The 16,430-nt window shown below is 43.4% G+C and overlaps 1 protein-coding gene across 2 annotated transcripts in view; it reads right to left on the reverse strand.

Annotated features, from left to right (window-relative positions):
- Nucleotides 1-16,430, reverse strand: part of LOC132824768 (metabotropic glutamate receptor 8) — a 245,686-nt gene that overhangs the window by 77,070 nt on the left and 152,186 nt on the right. For both annotated transcript variants that reach the window (XM_060839488.1, XM_060839489.1), the window contains exons 6-7: nucleotides 2,399-2,538; nucleotides 315-1,250 (exon numbers count right to left, since the gene is read on the reverse strand). In XM_060839488.1, the coding sequence (XP_060695471.1) occupies nucleotides 315-1,250; nucleotides 2,399-2,538 (1,076 nt within the window). The remainder of the gene's footprint in view (nucleotides 1-314; nucleotides 1,251-2,398; nucleotides 2,539-16,430) is intronic.

A 16,430-nucleotide genomic window follows, 5' to 3' on the forward strand; every position in this document is an offset into this window, starting at 1 on the left:
CTTTTGACAATTAATCTTATTGCTTGGACAGTTCTGCAACCCGATACCTATCTTAAGCCAGGAACCAACTTTGCAAAATAGCACAAGAGCGTCGATGCTAAATTTGGGATATCTTATGAAATAAGAAACCTATATATCTGAAACAATTAGAAAATTAAGTAAACATTTCATGGAGAACATAAAACAATTGTTTATCAATTGTGTACATGATGAGAGGTTAAAGTAGACTTACAAAAGTGAATTCAGCAAAACACTAAGTGGAACACATTTGTAGTTATGGCACACAAAGATTATCAAAATGTTAATGCACTTACCCTTTCTGCAGACTGGGCTGTGCCAAAAAATATTGGAATAAAAGCTAACCAAATTATGCAGGTGGTGTACATGGTAAATCCAATAGGTTTAGCTTCATTGAAGGTCTCTGGGACTCCTCTTGTTTTAATTGCATACACAGTGCATGTGACCATCAGCAGAATGCTGTATCCCAGGGAACAGATGAGAGAAAGGTCGGAAATGTCACATTTCAGAATGCCCCTGGCTTTTTCTGGATCAACAGTTCGTTGCTCCCCATAGTCTACAATAGTGTGCGGAGGATCAACGGCAAACCAGATAAAGACTCCCAGGAGCTGCAGAGAGATTAGGCTAAAGGTGATTGCCAGCTGGGAAGCTGGACTGATAAATCTCGGAGCAGAGACAGACGTCTTACCTTGCTCAAATATTCTGTGAATTCTGTTAGTTTTTGTGAGCAGTGCTGCATAACTAATACACATGCCCAGTCCTAAGAAAATGCGTCGGAAAGAGCAAAGAACTGTGTCAGGAGTTGCAATCATTAGGAAGGTTACAGCATAGCACAAGAATATTCCAGTCAGCAAGACATAGCTTAACTCTCGGCCAGATGCCCTTACTATCGGTGTGTCGTTATAACGAATAAAGGTTGCAATAACAAATGTGGTGGCTATAATTCCAAGCATAGCTATGAAGACAGGAACTATGGCCCAAGGTGAATGCCATTCCAGCTTGATGATGGGGATCAGTTGGCAGTCTGTGCCATTCGCATTTGGTTTCCTATTAAATGGACACATTTGACAAGTTGTCTCATCGATCTGGTACTGATAGCCTTCACAACGTTCACAATGCCAACAGCAGGGCACACCCTTTACGGTTTTCTTTCTCTCACCAGACTTGCATGGTTGGCTGCAAACTGACTGTGGAATCCTGTGTTCTCCTCTGCCCCACTGCATGTTCTTCACCTGTGAAGAGGTAAATGAGTGAGCCCTTCAGTGATAACTACATAATTGTCCATGTATAGAACTGAATGAAATTCAATACAAACACTGAGTTCACCCTGAGTCTACTCTGATCCCCTTCTCGTCCCCATTTTGAATTGTATTAATGTGATCACCCATCTTTCATCTTTTAGTTTTGAAACCAAGCTCAAACAATTCAGGAATATCAATTAATTCATCTGCTTTGCTGACAATCGGTTTGATAATTCCATGTTGTTTGAAGTAATGGTTACATCACTGCATGAGTAATCAGGGGAACACAGATTAAAATCTCGGATGACTGTCTGTGAATTTGAAATCAGTTCCAAAATGTGTAAAATTAGAAGAGTGTTGTTCACCATAACACAAAGCAGCTTGGTTGATGGAGAAGAAAACAACTGAGGGAATCTGCAATCTTCATTCGGTCTGGCCTGAATGTGATACCAATCCCACACCAAAATGCTTGACCCTTAAACTGCCATCTGTAATGGCTGAGCAAGCTGACACTTTCCCAGACCACCTCTGGGTGTTCAATAAACGCCGGCCTGTCTAGCAATGTTCTCATCCTGAGATTGAAGTATAATGCAAAGTAAAGATGACTCAGTTGAGATGTTCAAACTCTCAAAACGAATATTCTAAATGAATTTGAAATAAACTTTTTGACTAGGTTAAAAGACTGACAGAATACAGAAAATTGCTGCACAGAAAATGGTGGTAATAACAATAACAGCATTTTCTTTGTGCATAGACATTATTACTAACTCAATGGATCTTATTACTAACCCATCCATCATTCACAATGGAAAGGAGCAGCTCAGAGGCTGGTAATGACAGTAATATCATCTATTTGATGAATTAAGTTATTGCTATAATATGAATTTCTTACAATGGGACAATGCGCATTATCCAATGTTCCAAAAAGCAAATTTGTATCATAGTAAGAATGAGAGCACAATCTGAGCACATCAAGGAATGGTGAAAGCAAATTAAAGATATTTCATGTCTGGCTAGATCTGACAACATCTAGCCTTTATTGAACCAAATGCACAAGATGCCTGCAAAAAGAAAGTTTAGCTTCCCACAGAATGAAAACTCCAATGCAGATTCAGGGGAAACAAAGAACTTTTGCTTACATTCAAATGAAGGTAATCAGTCCACTGTCCGATAACCTTATATTCATGAGAGGTGAGATTGGAAACCTGATACTGGTAAATGTCATATCGTCCAGGAGCATCTCCATTTTCATTGAACGTCACAGGGGTTCCAGCACTTCCTACGAAAACAAAGTACATGTGGGAACCATGAGTGAACACAACTAAAATTCGATTACTATGTGCAACAAGGAATACATCATTTGATATGTGAATGAATGAATGGTGGAAGACTCTGCGAATAGACATGGATCTCACAATTCAAACTCATTATCCAATGTCATAAATTAACTAATTTTCATTTGACTGCAAGAAGAAAAGGCAGATGATAGGAAATACGTCTCACACATTTGCAAAGTTACGTATTACTTTAAGTACAACATGATGTGAGATAAATTTGCATCTTCTGTGACTGATTTTTATTTTCAATTCCTGGGAGAATATGTCAAAATAAAACAGCATTAATGTAGTACACAGGTATTGGTGAAGGAAGGTTGTGACAGCTGTGTTAAAACCTAGATTGACTCTACATTTGAATTACTTTGCGTCAGAAAGTGTGTGAAACCAGGGCAATCCCTGATGGAAAGGAAGTATTTTTGTCAATGATCCAAATGACATCAGTGACAAAAATCAACAGAAAAACTTGCATTCCAAAGCTGCAAGCCACACAAGTGAGCGTTTTCTTTCATTCCTGTGGTTCAAATTCAACCTTGACTCGGGGGTTTCAATTTTCACTTGTCAGCTGTAAGACATGACAAAGTCCATGCACAAACATCTTAGCCCTGAACCTGGCATGAAGCCGTGGCACTAAATCCCTCAAGCATAGATCATCTCCCTGCAAGAATAAGCAAGGAAAATTGTTAAGGAGATTTTGCATTGCTAAGCTAGACAAGTTATTGGCAATATTGAAGTTAAAATAATATTGGCACTAAGTATTGGGACTGATTCGTCCTTGGGCTGTATTTGGTTTGGTTGTTTTGAATCTGTAATTTGGCACTAAGGTGGCATAGTGAAAACAAAAAGGCTCTTCTCAGATGTCAATATAATAGGCTCTGATTTCCACTTATGTGGAATATGATATAGTCCTGGTGAGTAAGAAAGGCTGCTCATCAGTTATCCTCTCATACTCCATCCCTCCCAGTCATTGGTGATGTGCATATAGTGCATTCAGAGACAATGCATGAGCTAATAACCAGGATTTTCCATTTTGAGGACAAAGTAAAAGGGTTGGCATCTTTCAGAGCATAAGACACTACGCTGCTCCCACTGGCAGGAATTCCCACCAGATTGTGTGCCAATTAAGTGGATTAATTTCTTTGCCCAGTCAGGACCTGGGCCTAAGATGTAACTCAGTGCCTGACGCTGCTGGTCAGGCAGAGGTCAGCAGGCACTCCTAGCTGAACAGCAGCCATGAAAACTTGGGCTGGCACAGATGTAAGGAAACCTCCAGTCTTGGGGGAGAAGAGGTTCAGAGGCAAGGGCAATTGTGTGATCTTCAGAAGCCATATCCTGCCCTCTCAATCTGTGCTCCCAGTTCCCTCCAGATCCACTTCCACAAACGGGAAGGAGGATTCTTTTCTCACCAGCCGGGAAGGCAGGAAATCAAACAAGTAGCATGTTGAGACCCTTATCTGGTTGTGGTTAATTGACCACTTAAGACTCTGAATTGGTTGAAAGTAAGAAACATAGTCCCTAGATCTTTTTGCCCAGAATCACTGAGGTAGCAGAAAGGTTGATCTCTTTCCGTCATCAACCTGACTGATTAGGGGTGGCACGGTGGCTCAGTGGTTAGCACTGCTGGCTCACAGCTACAGGGGCCCAGCTTCAATTCCAGCCTTGGGCAACTCTGTGTGTAGTTTGCACATTCTCTCCATGTCTGAGTGGGTTTCCTCCCAGTGCTCCTGTTTCCTCCCATAGTCCAAAGGTGTGTAGGTTAGGTGAATTGGCTCTGCTAAATTGTCCATTGTGTCTAGGGATGTGTAGGTTGAGTGCATTAGTCAGGGGTAAATATAAGGGAATGGGTCTGTATGGGTTACTCTTTGGAAGGTCAGTTTGGACTTGTTGGGATGAAGGGCCTGTTTCCACACTGTAGGGATTCCATGATTATTTGCCCTTTCCCCCACCTAATTGAGTTTGGTAAGGGAGGGGAAAATTCCATGCAATATTGATGCAATTTCTATCATTATTCTTTAGCAAGGCAAGATACAAGATACATGTTCCCCATGTCTGGCGCAGTTATGGATCCTGGATGCAGGATATTTGTGTAGGTCAGGAACAGTTAGAATTGAAATAGTTTGCAATCATCTAATGACTGATTTCAGAGCAAAGGATAGCTGGTTTCATTATATTTTTTTGAAAATTTGTTCTGACACCAGCTGGTCAAGCAACAAACAACAAAGCACTTAGATAAATTGACATTCCCCATCCCCAACCTGTTACAGACACTCATTTTAACACTGTAAATGCACCTGGAACCAAGCCTTACCATAACGGGGATGCCGCACCCCCTTGAGGATGATGTTGGGGACAGGTAAGAGGTGAATAGAATCCCTTTCTCCTTAAAAATAAACCTCCTTTCAGGTTGGAACAAGCATCTACCTTGAACTGGTTCATTACTGGGGAGGGGAGGGGGCATGTGGAAACAGCAGAAGAATGTGTAAAACAGGACTCAGCTTAAAGGAAGTCTCTGGTTTCACCGTTCCTACATCTGCCTTGTTCATGTGGCCACTGAATTCTGTGGCAGGTTTCTGGGGCCTACAGAATATTTCAGCATCTCATGCATTTGTATCATTCTTTCTGCTAGTTGCAGGCTCCAGTACAGGTACATCCACTCTCTCGCGTGAATGACACCTTATTAGATTGAGCAGCCAGCACTGTATGAGTTGCATAGCAACAGTGAGGATGTTTTGTTTTCCTGTGTGGATTGATGCCGCACTCCGAGTCTGGGTTTGAGGCGGACTGGTCGAGGATAAGGAAAAGTCAAGAACTGTCTTCAGGCTTAGACTTCAAAGTAATACTATTTCTCATATATTAAAACTGAATACTACTGTATAAGATTAGAAACTTCATCATTGTATCCTTACAGCGTGGAAGCAGGCCATTTGATCCACCAAGTCCACACTGGCCCTCTGAAGAGTATCCCAACCAGACCCACTCCTCTCCCTGTAACCCTGCATTCCCCATGGCTATTCCACCCAGCTGCACACATCCCTGAACACATGGGCAATTTAGCATGGCCAACCTTGGAGGAAATTGGAGGAAAGTGCAGACACAGACAGAATGTGCAAACTCCATACCGACAGTTGCCCAAAGCTGGAGTCAAACCTGGGTCCTAGGAGCTGTGAGGCAACCGTGCTAACCACTGAGCCACCATGCCGCCCCAATAGATAATGATAGAAAACTATTGTTACATTACATAGGGACTAAACTATTTTCTTTACGTATTCAGGTCTATGTATTCATGTGAGTCTTCCCATCCAGAATGGTGCAGAGGTGATGAATTGCTCGTGTAGAGTCTAAAATAATGTGGTCTAAATCTGTCCATATTATGTTATTGATACACAGTGATGTGCAGCTCTGTGACATCATCACAAGATTGCTCCAAGTTCGAGAAGCTCTTACACAACAATGAGCACTTGGCAATGGTAGTGCATGAGAATGAATTACGATATACCTGATAATGTAACTGATATTAAGAATCACACATTATTTGAGACTTGAGGAAGATTAGTTTAGATTAGATTTGATTCCCTACAGTATGGAAACAGGCCTTTTGGCCCAACAAGTCCACACTAATCCTCCGAAGAGTAACCCACCCAGACCCAGTCCCCTACCCTATACTTACCCCTGACTAATGCACCGAACACTATGGGCAATTTAGTCTAAGAGGGAATGGAAAACTGTAGGAGAACCCTCTACATCAGTATTTCTACATCAGAATGCAAATAAGCAGTTGACAGGAACTCCTGAGAAGAAGACAATAATCAGTCTTCAAGAATGTAGAGATGCAGCAGACTCAAGTAAGATTGATCTAGCTAACTTCTGCAGTGTCAGGAATGTAGAACAGGCACCCAGCATCCAGACCTTATGCCAAGCAGCATCCATGAGGGCTCAATAATGCAGGTTTAACCAGCATTATCACAAATAATGGGAGCCAAAAGGTGTGGTGCTGGAAAAGCACAGCAGGTCAGGCAGCATTCGAGAAGCAGGAGAATCAACATTTTGAGAATAAGCCCTTCATCTGGAACTAAGGAACACTAGGACCAAGTGCACAGTGCCTGCCTGTAAGATAATCCATCTACCATCGGGGATCATTTACTGCTGTACACAATATCACACAAAGTCTGACGACTGTTGTGCCAGGTCCATAATCGTTTTTTGAGTGCAGTCACTTGTACTACTATATCATCGAGCTTTATGCTCAAAACATTGACTCTCCTGCTCCTCAGATGCTGACTGACCGACTGTGCTTTTCCAGCTCTGATCTCCAGCATCTGCAGCCCTCACTTTCTCCTAACAGATCATGGGAGCCACCACGACAAGAACAAGTGCCTGTCTATAAGATAATCCATCTATCATCTGGAATCATTTACAGCTGTACACAATATCACACAAAGTCTGCCGACAGTTGTGCCAGGTCAATAATCTATTTTTGAGTGCAATCACTTCAGTGCTATATCATCATTTTAAGTGGAATGTTTCTTCAGGTTAGTAGTGACGTCTATTGGGAATAAAGGGTAAATTATTGGAGCTAAATTCCGAGGAACTCAAACAGATGGAAACAATGCAATGTCAAAACAAACTAGAGTGCAGAAACTAAGGGGCTGTTTTTATCAATAGATTGTAATTATTATCTAAAGTAGGTGAAGCTAAGGTAGGCAGAGGCAAACACTTACATAGCAAAAGTTTTGAAATCATTTTAAAGTCATTAGAAAATACCTTTGCGATTTTGTCAGGAAATCAAACATCAAAATTAGCTACAGCTAACGAATTGTTTGAACAAACTTACATGAGAAAAGTAACATTTGCCAGTGCATCTGTTTTTAAAATTACCCTAGATCCACCCAAAATTATGCAGTGAACTATCTGCATTTAATATTGGTTTCTGCAAAGCAGGATGGAGATTTGCACGGTTCCATAAAACCATCTTAAACTATCAGATCACAGGTTTGTGTGAGTAGTTGGTAGAAGATTGAATCTGTTACAAGATACAAGGACCAAGTACAGGCCATTCTGCTATAGCGTGCATTTGTTAACGCAAGTTAGCTATAACACGATTGACGAATTGGCACACTGTTTCTAAAGCGCAAACTTTTAAAGTATGTATTGGTGAGAATGCGATTCTGGCCCCATTAGTTTAAGTGGTGCTTCTATATTGCAATTTTCTTATAACATGGGATTGCATGAGAATGAAACTACTGCATTACAGCAGAATGGATTGTCTAGTTGCTGATGATTATTGTGTGAGGAGCAATCAATACGTATTCATGCTAACTGATGTGCCAGCTGTAAACAGTTCTGAATTTAAAAGGTCAAACTCCCTGGGAAAGCTGGTGCTCCAGCTGATGATGTGAGTAGCTCAGCATCCCATAGACAGATCAGCAACATTACTCAGCAGGAGAGAGTTTGAGTTCAGACAATTGGCAGTGGAAGAGGAGTTACCTGGAGTAAATTACATTTCCCTCTCAAATTAACCTTAGTCAACTGAAGCAAACTTTGTGTGAAATATCTTCCTTCCGGGTTACTTTAATTATGAGGGCTGGTTAGCACAAGTTGCGTAGGCTGATCGATAGAAAGGAAAGGAAAATAATGAAAGGAAAATGTGAAAGTTGTAGAGATCAGAACCAGTTTGATCTTATTGAATTTGAGATCCCTGATTGGAGTTGTTAACCTGGGACAGTCAGGGAGACCTGGCTGACTGATATAAACAGGAGATTCAGAGTCTTCTCAGTTTAGGGGACTGACTCTGGGCTGGCTGGGCCACAGTCAGTGTGTTACTGTTACTGTTGGTTTCTGCATTTTTTGGAGGGGTGTGGGGGGAGGGGAAACCTGATTCCTGAACTGGCTGAAATACTTAGCCAGTTTATTAACTGGTATTCCTTTAGTGAGGACTGATTTCTAAATTGGCCTGATCCACACAATGTGTTTCAGGAGTTAATCAGTTCTCATTAGGGGATTGTTGTTTCACTGGCTGGTTACAGCCTATGTGTTACTCTTTTCTCTTTTACTTTTGAGAAAAGGACAATGTTGATTTTGTGGCAGGGCTTAGCCCTTGGACTCTAGTTTTCTTTGTTTTTCATATGTGTCTTCACTGTTTTTTTTTGGTGTTTGGACTGAGCCTTTGTGAAAGGAGCTGTTCCTATGGCGAGGCCTAGCCTGGGACTGAGCCTCTGAAGACTGAACACCGTATGTATGCTGGGAGGTGAGCGCTTGCTGTATCCTGGAGTTTTGGAGTGGATCTGCCTTTGGGAGTGGACCAAAGTCCCATGAGTTAACTGCAACTTTACAATGTGCTATGTTTCTGTGAGTGGGCCCAGTTTTCTATGGATGGGCTAGGATTCTATGGAGATTGAATACCTGTGTGTTGTTGGGTATGCATTTGCCACCTTCAGGAGCGGATTCTGCCCTTGGTTGTGGACTCTGTTTTTAGCAATGGACTCTGCAGTTTGGAGTGGACTCCATTTCTGACAATGCACCTTGTATACTGGAGTGGACTCCGTTCCTGGAAGTGGACTCTACATTTTGAAGAGAACTGTTTATGGTATTGGACTCTGTGTACCAGAAAGGACTCTGTTTGCTGATAATTGAGTCTTATTTTGTTTGTTGGGGTTATCATCTGTACTGTCTTCTGTGTCTGGCAGGCCTTACTGTGAGCTAGAAGGCTCATAGGTCGTCCTGAAAGCTGTCACCCCGAGAGCCGGAGGGTGGGTAGGCCATCCGGTGAAACTGAAGGTTGGTAGGTTGTCCCGAAAGCTGGAGGGTGGGTAGGCCACCCTGATGCCGGTCACCCTGAGAGCCAGAAGGTGGGTAGGCTGTTCTGAGCTCTAACGTCCCGAGAAGAGGTAATCGGGATGGGTTGTCCTGGAGGTAGTTGGAAGGTGTGTCAAAGCAGCCAAGAGCCAGAAGGCGCATAGGGGTAGGCCGAGATCTGGAAGGCTTGTGGGCTGCCCTACACGCTGTTGTCCTGGGGAAGGGGGTGGGCTGTCCAAGAGGTGGCCGGTAGGTGTGTCAGGGCAGTCCACAGGCCAGACAGCGCATTGGGGTGGGTGAGAGCTCAATGGTACGTAGGGGCAGACCGGGAACTGGAAGTTGGGTAGGCCATCCTCAGCACTGTCACCCCAGGCGGGTACTGGGGCGGGCTGTCCTCGAGGTGGTCGGAAGATGCTGAGGGCGGTTAGTGAAGCCGGAAGGTGGGTCAGCAGTCCTGACTGCTGTCACCCCGGGCAGGTACCGGGGCGGGCTGTCCTGGAGGTGGTCAAAAGGTATGTCAGGGCGGACCGAGAACCGGAAGGGACATGGGGTGGACCGAGAGCCAGAAGGTGTGTAGGGATGGGTTGCCTTAGAGTGGCTGGAAGATGGTAGGGACAGGGGCTTGCTGGGTTTCTGGGGTCTATATTGTATGCACTGTTTCTTATGTAATTAGACTGTCTTGTGTGTACAAATGTCATTGTTCCTGTTTTGTAATGATTGAAACTGGGGTTTGAGGCTCCTCATTTCGCTGTAAACTGGTTGAACAGTAGGGTTTGGGGCCTGGCTTTGCTGCTCCTCTCCCTTGTAAAATTGCTGTTTCTCTGTATACAGCTGTTAGTGTTAATTGTTTTTAGATTAGATTAGATTACTTACAGTGTGGAAACAGGCCCTTCGGCCCAACAAGTCCACACCGACCCGCCGAAGCGCAACCCACCCATACCCCTACATATACCCCTTACCTAACACTACGGGCAATTTAGCATGGCCAATTCACCTGACCCGCACATCTTTGGACTGTGGGAGGAAACCGGAGCACCCGGAGGAAACCCACGCAGACACGGGGAGAACGTGCAAACTCCACACAGTCAGTCGCCTGAGGCGGGAATTGAACCCAGGTCCCTGGCGCTGTGAGGCAGCAGTGCTAACCACTGTGCCACCGTGCCGCCCTTAAATTGTGTAAATTGTGAATTGTTTAATAAAATTTTTAAAAATAAGCAGGAGATTCAGAGAGTTTCCTGACTTCAGGGACTGAGTCTGAGCTGGCTGGCCACAACGAGTGTACTGTGCACATGTAAATAAAGGTGACTTGGTGATGGGACAGCGGCCTCTGTGCAGTTATTTCATAAGTAAATATAGTTCCAGCTGTTGGGAAGGTGCTATGGCATTTTTCTAAAACATTTTCAGCCACAATAGTTATAGAGAATGAATACCGCTGCCATTTTGATGAAGACATTTTAAACTGCAATACAGTATTTGAAATTATTTTGGCCTAATTTTTCAACCTTTTGTAAGTTATCAAGTCACGGTGGGCAGCACGGTGGCACAGTGGTTAGCACTGCTGCCTCACAGCGCCTGAGACCCGGGTTCATTTCCCGCCTCAGGCGACTGACTGTGTGGAGTTTGCACGTTCTCCCCGTGTCTGCGTGGGTTTCCTCCGGGTGCTCCGGTTTCCTCCCACAGTCCAAAAATGTGCATGTCAGGTGAATTGGCCATGCTAAATTGCCCGTAGTGTTAGGTAAGGGGTAAATGTAGGGGTATGGGTGGGTTGCGCTTCGGCGGGTCAGTGTGGACTTGTTGGACCAAAGGGCCTGTTTCCACACTGTAAGTCTAATCTAATAAAAAAGTCTAATCTAATGTTACTCTAGGTTGTATGTAGGGGTTATTTTACGTATGTCAATGATGTATTATAAGAACTCTCGATTATGACCCATTGCAATTGATTTGAATTGAGGAAATAACCACAAATGTAATTGAAATTAAACTCCCACCATCAACAACAGAATTTGTCAATTCTGTAGCACTCCCCTAGTGACAGGAAATTAGGCACTCAAGCTATTTAACAATTCAGTTGTTACTGAGTACTGAAAACAGTAAACCCATACCCTATCCCATCTATTGTACTTTATTATTAATTCTCTGAAGTTTCATGACCATCTGCGAAAAGCATTCAAAGATGATTTCTGTACCTCAGCAATGACCATGATTCTTGGAGAGAAGGGAAGTGATTGTGTGGTAATTTTAAAGAAACCCATCAAGTAGTGTAGGTCCCTGAGAGGCCAGGCACCCATTTCACTTTGAGTTGGTTTATTTTATCTGTCATCCCACTGCTGGAACAGTGCACGATGGAGGACCACCTCCCTTTTCATCTTGACTTAAATTAGAAGTTAGAATGACATGGAGGGAAAGAAAAGCAAAGGAACTGAAGGGTGCAGGAAAACACAGAAAATGAATGGTTATAGAGGAGAAAAAGAAATCAAGGTCAGTGCTCCCCCGAGGAGAAAGTGAGGACTGCAGGTGCTGGAGATCAGAGCTGAAAATGTGTTGCTGGAAAAGTGCAGCAGGTCTGGCAGCATCCAAAGAGCAGGAGAATCGACATTTCGGACATGAGCCCTTCTTCAGGAAGAAGGGCTCATGCCCGAAACATCGATTCTCCTGCTCTTTGGATGCTGCCTGACCTGCTGCGCTTTTCCAGCAACACATTTTCAGCCGGGCTCCCCTGAACCAGGATACTCAAATTCAGTTCAAAATTCAGTCTTGGGACTCAATGGAAAACAAGTGTGAGGAAGTCTAACTTCTCTCCCACACAGAGAACTGAGGAGGAAACAAAACAAGACTCTGTAATGGAAAAAAAAGAGTTTGAGGTATACACATGGAGGCATGGATATTACATTACACATTACAGCTAGTATTTACTCTCGTCTTCATGTATTCTCACTTCTGTGAAAGCAATGAAATACTGGACAAATACATGAATTATCTGGGAGCTCTATGATAATCTTATATACATCATATGTTATTTTTAATAGAAATGCCATTTGCCCAAACAGCAGAAAGCAATAAATATGTGTCTTCAGATGAAGCACCATTACTTATAATCACATTTAAATAAATGTTGGAGTCATTCATCATCTCATATGTTCTTGACAAGTGCAAGTTGCGACTCAATTATTTTTATTTGCTGTGTACAAAATCAGCTCTCAATAAAAGTGAATTGTCATGTAGATTACATGGTACTCTGGCAATCAAAAGTTGGGAACATTATTTCTTCATTTCTGTGTCAATCAGTGGCGCTAAATAAGGAAGGAAGTTTCAAGTAAGGCAATAGATTTAGGAATAAAAAAGGGCATTAAGATATTATACAACAGAATCTTCTTTATTAGTAGTGTGGCACTCTAACAATGGTGCCAAAGGTATCTAAACAGATTCTCACGAGAGATACAAACTGTTATTAATTGGCTTTTTCTTCATAGCAATGCTAAGGGGAGTGCTGCACTAATGAAGGTGCTTCCTAAAACAGGAGATGTTCAACCATGTTTCACATTTCATTTGTCAGAATCACCCTTGGTTTTTTGCAATTCCACCAGGAGACAACCTTAAAAGTTTTGAAATGGTAAATAAATCCCTAATTTCTGTAAACATAAGTTAGTGCAGGGGCAGGATTCAGCCGAACAGGAAAAGGAAGAGAAAAACTCTTCACTACTCACCATCACCCTGCATGCCTCTATTCCATGGGCAGAAATTAGGGGCTGAATTTTAATTTTCAGATGCACTTAGGGCAGGGTGGGCTGGAGGTACCATAGGCACTCAACACATTGAAAACCCAGCAGCATCTGTACTTTATATACTTTTTATGCAGACTATTGAAGAAAATCTCAAGAGGCAAACCTTGAATATTGACCAGTTTATTACATGATGCATCACGGGGAGACCACTGTCCTAAGTATGGCTCAGCAGAACTCCAGAGGACAGCAGAAAGTTACAGGATTATATAGAAAACAACACTCGGGCTGACACACAGGCTGACCGTTAATTATACAGTGTCAGGATGGTCTGAGGAGGTACCAAATCAGGGGTCAGCTCTAATTAATGCTACACATTTGACAAGTGGACAGAAGTGAAAGTTATCACCCAACATTTGTTGCAGGGATCCACAACAAATGTAGGACAGATGTCCTTAACTAGAAGAATTACACACATTGGCAATACACCATAACTAATTGACGGGGCTAAGTAAGCTTGAACAACTAAGCTACATGCTCTAACAATACATCACAGTGGGGAAACATTGAGCAGGCCAACTGTGGTACCTTGAACAGATAAGTTACACTTTAGCATTATCTCATAGTGAGAGCTATGCGAGGCAGCTGTGAGACAGTCACAGCTAACTTGCCGAATAAATTGTTCTGCTGGGGTGAGGGGCACTTGAGCAAAATAATTCCTTAACCGGGAGGGAAGCTATAGCCAAGAAAATGGCTTCCATGCTGACACTCAACTTGCAACAAATGCTTGGTTTCCCAACCAAGTAGAACAAGTGCACTTCATAAAATCCTACTGCAGACTCATTCAGCTCCATTACTTATAGGATCCCTATGAGGATCCACATTGAAAGAGAATAGAGGTTTATTGATAGAGTTGCAGTGTGAACAGAAGGAGGTTCAAAGGAACAAGGCAGCATCATGTTTCAGTGACCTGACTCTGGAGATAAAAGTTCAGACTGCAAGGCATGCTGGACTGATACTGATCCCTGTGGTTGCAAGGAAGAAGTTTGCCTCAGAGAACAGGCAGGTGTGGATCAAAGTTGCAGAAGAGGTCAGTGGAAGAAGTGTGGTGTTTTCCTCATGGATCCAATGCTGCAAGATGTTTGATGACCTGACCTCCCAGAAAGCAAAACAATAAAGAACCAGGAACACTTTAAATTATATGTACTGGTCCCCAATAATGAAGTATACAAGGCAACTCCTGCAAGAACAGTTTTTGCTGTGCTTTTTCTGTGCTGGGCAGGAAAGGTATGTGGCATGTGAAATTCATCTACAACCACCCCACTTGCCTTCTCATGTCATTATCCATCTCTGTCTAGACATTTCCTCCAATCCCACTTGACCACTGACGTTCACCTTCAATTTATTTCAGTGTCAGATCCATCCCTCAGAGTTACCCTCTGCAACTATTGTCCCCCCAGTTCTTCAGAACAGCTCACACTCATGGCTTTGGCCTTTCTCTCCTTGCAGAAGGGGATGGGTGTAGAGCTGAAGGTGGCCCTCAGGTTCTAGCCACCTTGGCGGATCCAGGGGAGGGAGTGCTGGAGAGAGGCCTGGTCCCTGTACGCATGTCCATCAGTTATGGAAAGATGACAACCTCCCAGCTACCAGATAACAGAATTAACTCTCACACATCCACATTGCACACAGCACCACTCATGTTGATTTGATCTCATTACCCTGTGAAATATGATCATACGCACCTTAATGGCAAAGCCTCTCACGTTGTCAGTGCTAATTCTTGTCTTTCATCTCCCATAGACCCTTTCAATGTCTCTTGGAGCAGTGCACGAGGATGATGAAGCAAACATAGAAAAGGTCACTTTTTATGAGGATGCATCACCACTGGACTCGTATGCATCGTCCACCAGTCCAAGAGACATCCACTTCAGCGGGATTATCAAGACAGTTGGTTGATTGTCATGTGATATCAAAAACATCATAACTGAGTAACAGCATATGGGGATGAAAGGGATAGCAGTGAAGAGTTCCCAGTAAGGGTTGCAGGACACTTTGAGTTCTGCTTAGCTTATTGTGAATGTAGGAATGTTAGCAAAATAGATTTTTCTGGAGTAGCTCCAGAAAACGTACGAGGCCTGTCAGTTGTTCCAGGTATAGTGCTCAGGTATGCCTTAGGCCTTTGTGCAGTTGTCTACGTCCATGGAAAGGAAGCATCAAATGCAGCAATCAGTTAAGTGCATGCTGGCTCTGACTGACATTGCTACCTTTAGCTGGATTCAGGAATGCTGATCATTGAGTGCCTCAGTGAACTGCATATGGGGATGAAAGGGATAGCAGTGAAGAGTTCCCAGTAAGGGTTGCAGGACACTTTGTGCTTCAGTGAACTGCAGCATGGGGCTCTCCATATCTTAGCTTAGAGATAGGTCTGGGTGGGTCCTGGAAGGAGCACGCACTCTGGGGCACTCTAATTCTTGACCTATTTCCCACCCCTTATTCAGAGTTCCACATGTCACTTCCTGCCTTGAGGCAAAATCGGCCACCGCAGAGATGCAAGACATCGGTCAGGACCGCCCAAGCTCCAAGGCCTAAGGAGAGTAAGAGCGCCTGGTCTTTCTGGCTGGCCTTGTTGATCGAAAAGTACTTGTAAATGCCAGACCTGGCAAACGCAGATGAGATTCCCTACAGTATGGAAACAGGCCCATCGGCCCAACGAGTTCACACCAAGCCTCTGAAGAGTAACCCTCCCAGACCCAATCCCCTACCCTATATTTACCCCTGACTAACATATTTAGCACAATGGGCAATTTATCATGGTCAATTCACCTGACCTGCACATCTTTGGATTGCGGGAGGAAACCGGAGCACCCAGAGGAAACCAACGCAGACACAGGGAGGATGTGCAAACTCCACACAGACAGGCGCCCGAGATGGGACTCGAACCTGATGTGAAGCAGCATTGCTAACCACTGAGCCACCATGTGCCACTCCAACATAGTTAAATGGGGATATATTTGTGCGCACCAGACTATGACATTCAACCGATATCACCAAGAGATTCCTGAATGAACCAAGAGAATAAAAAAAGGGCTGATATGATCTTCACTAACATTGGCAATGCCCACCTGGGCATCTGGTCTGTATGCCAGGACATCTTCTTCCATGAGGCTGCAACACCTAATGGGAATCTGTGAGTTCACTGAGGCAATGGTTCTTGGTCACAACCTGAAATCATTTGCACTGCTTTGAGAACATTGTCAGGTATATTACTACTTTTGCATTGGAAGTGCAAGCTCATTCTCTTTGTTTTGAGGAGCAACAGGTAACTG

This window comes from Hemiscyllium ocellatum, chromosome 19, assembly GCF_020745735.1.
Source record: "Hemiscyllium ocellatum isolate sHemOce1 chromosome 19, sHemOce1.pat.X.cur, whole genome shotgun sequence".
NCBI lineage: Eukaryota > Metazoa > Chordata > Chondrichthyes > Orectolobiformes > Hemiscylliidae > Hemiscyllium > Hemiscyllium ocellatum.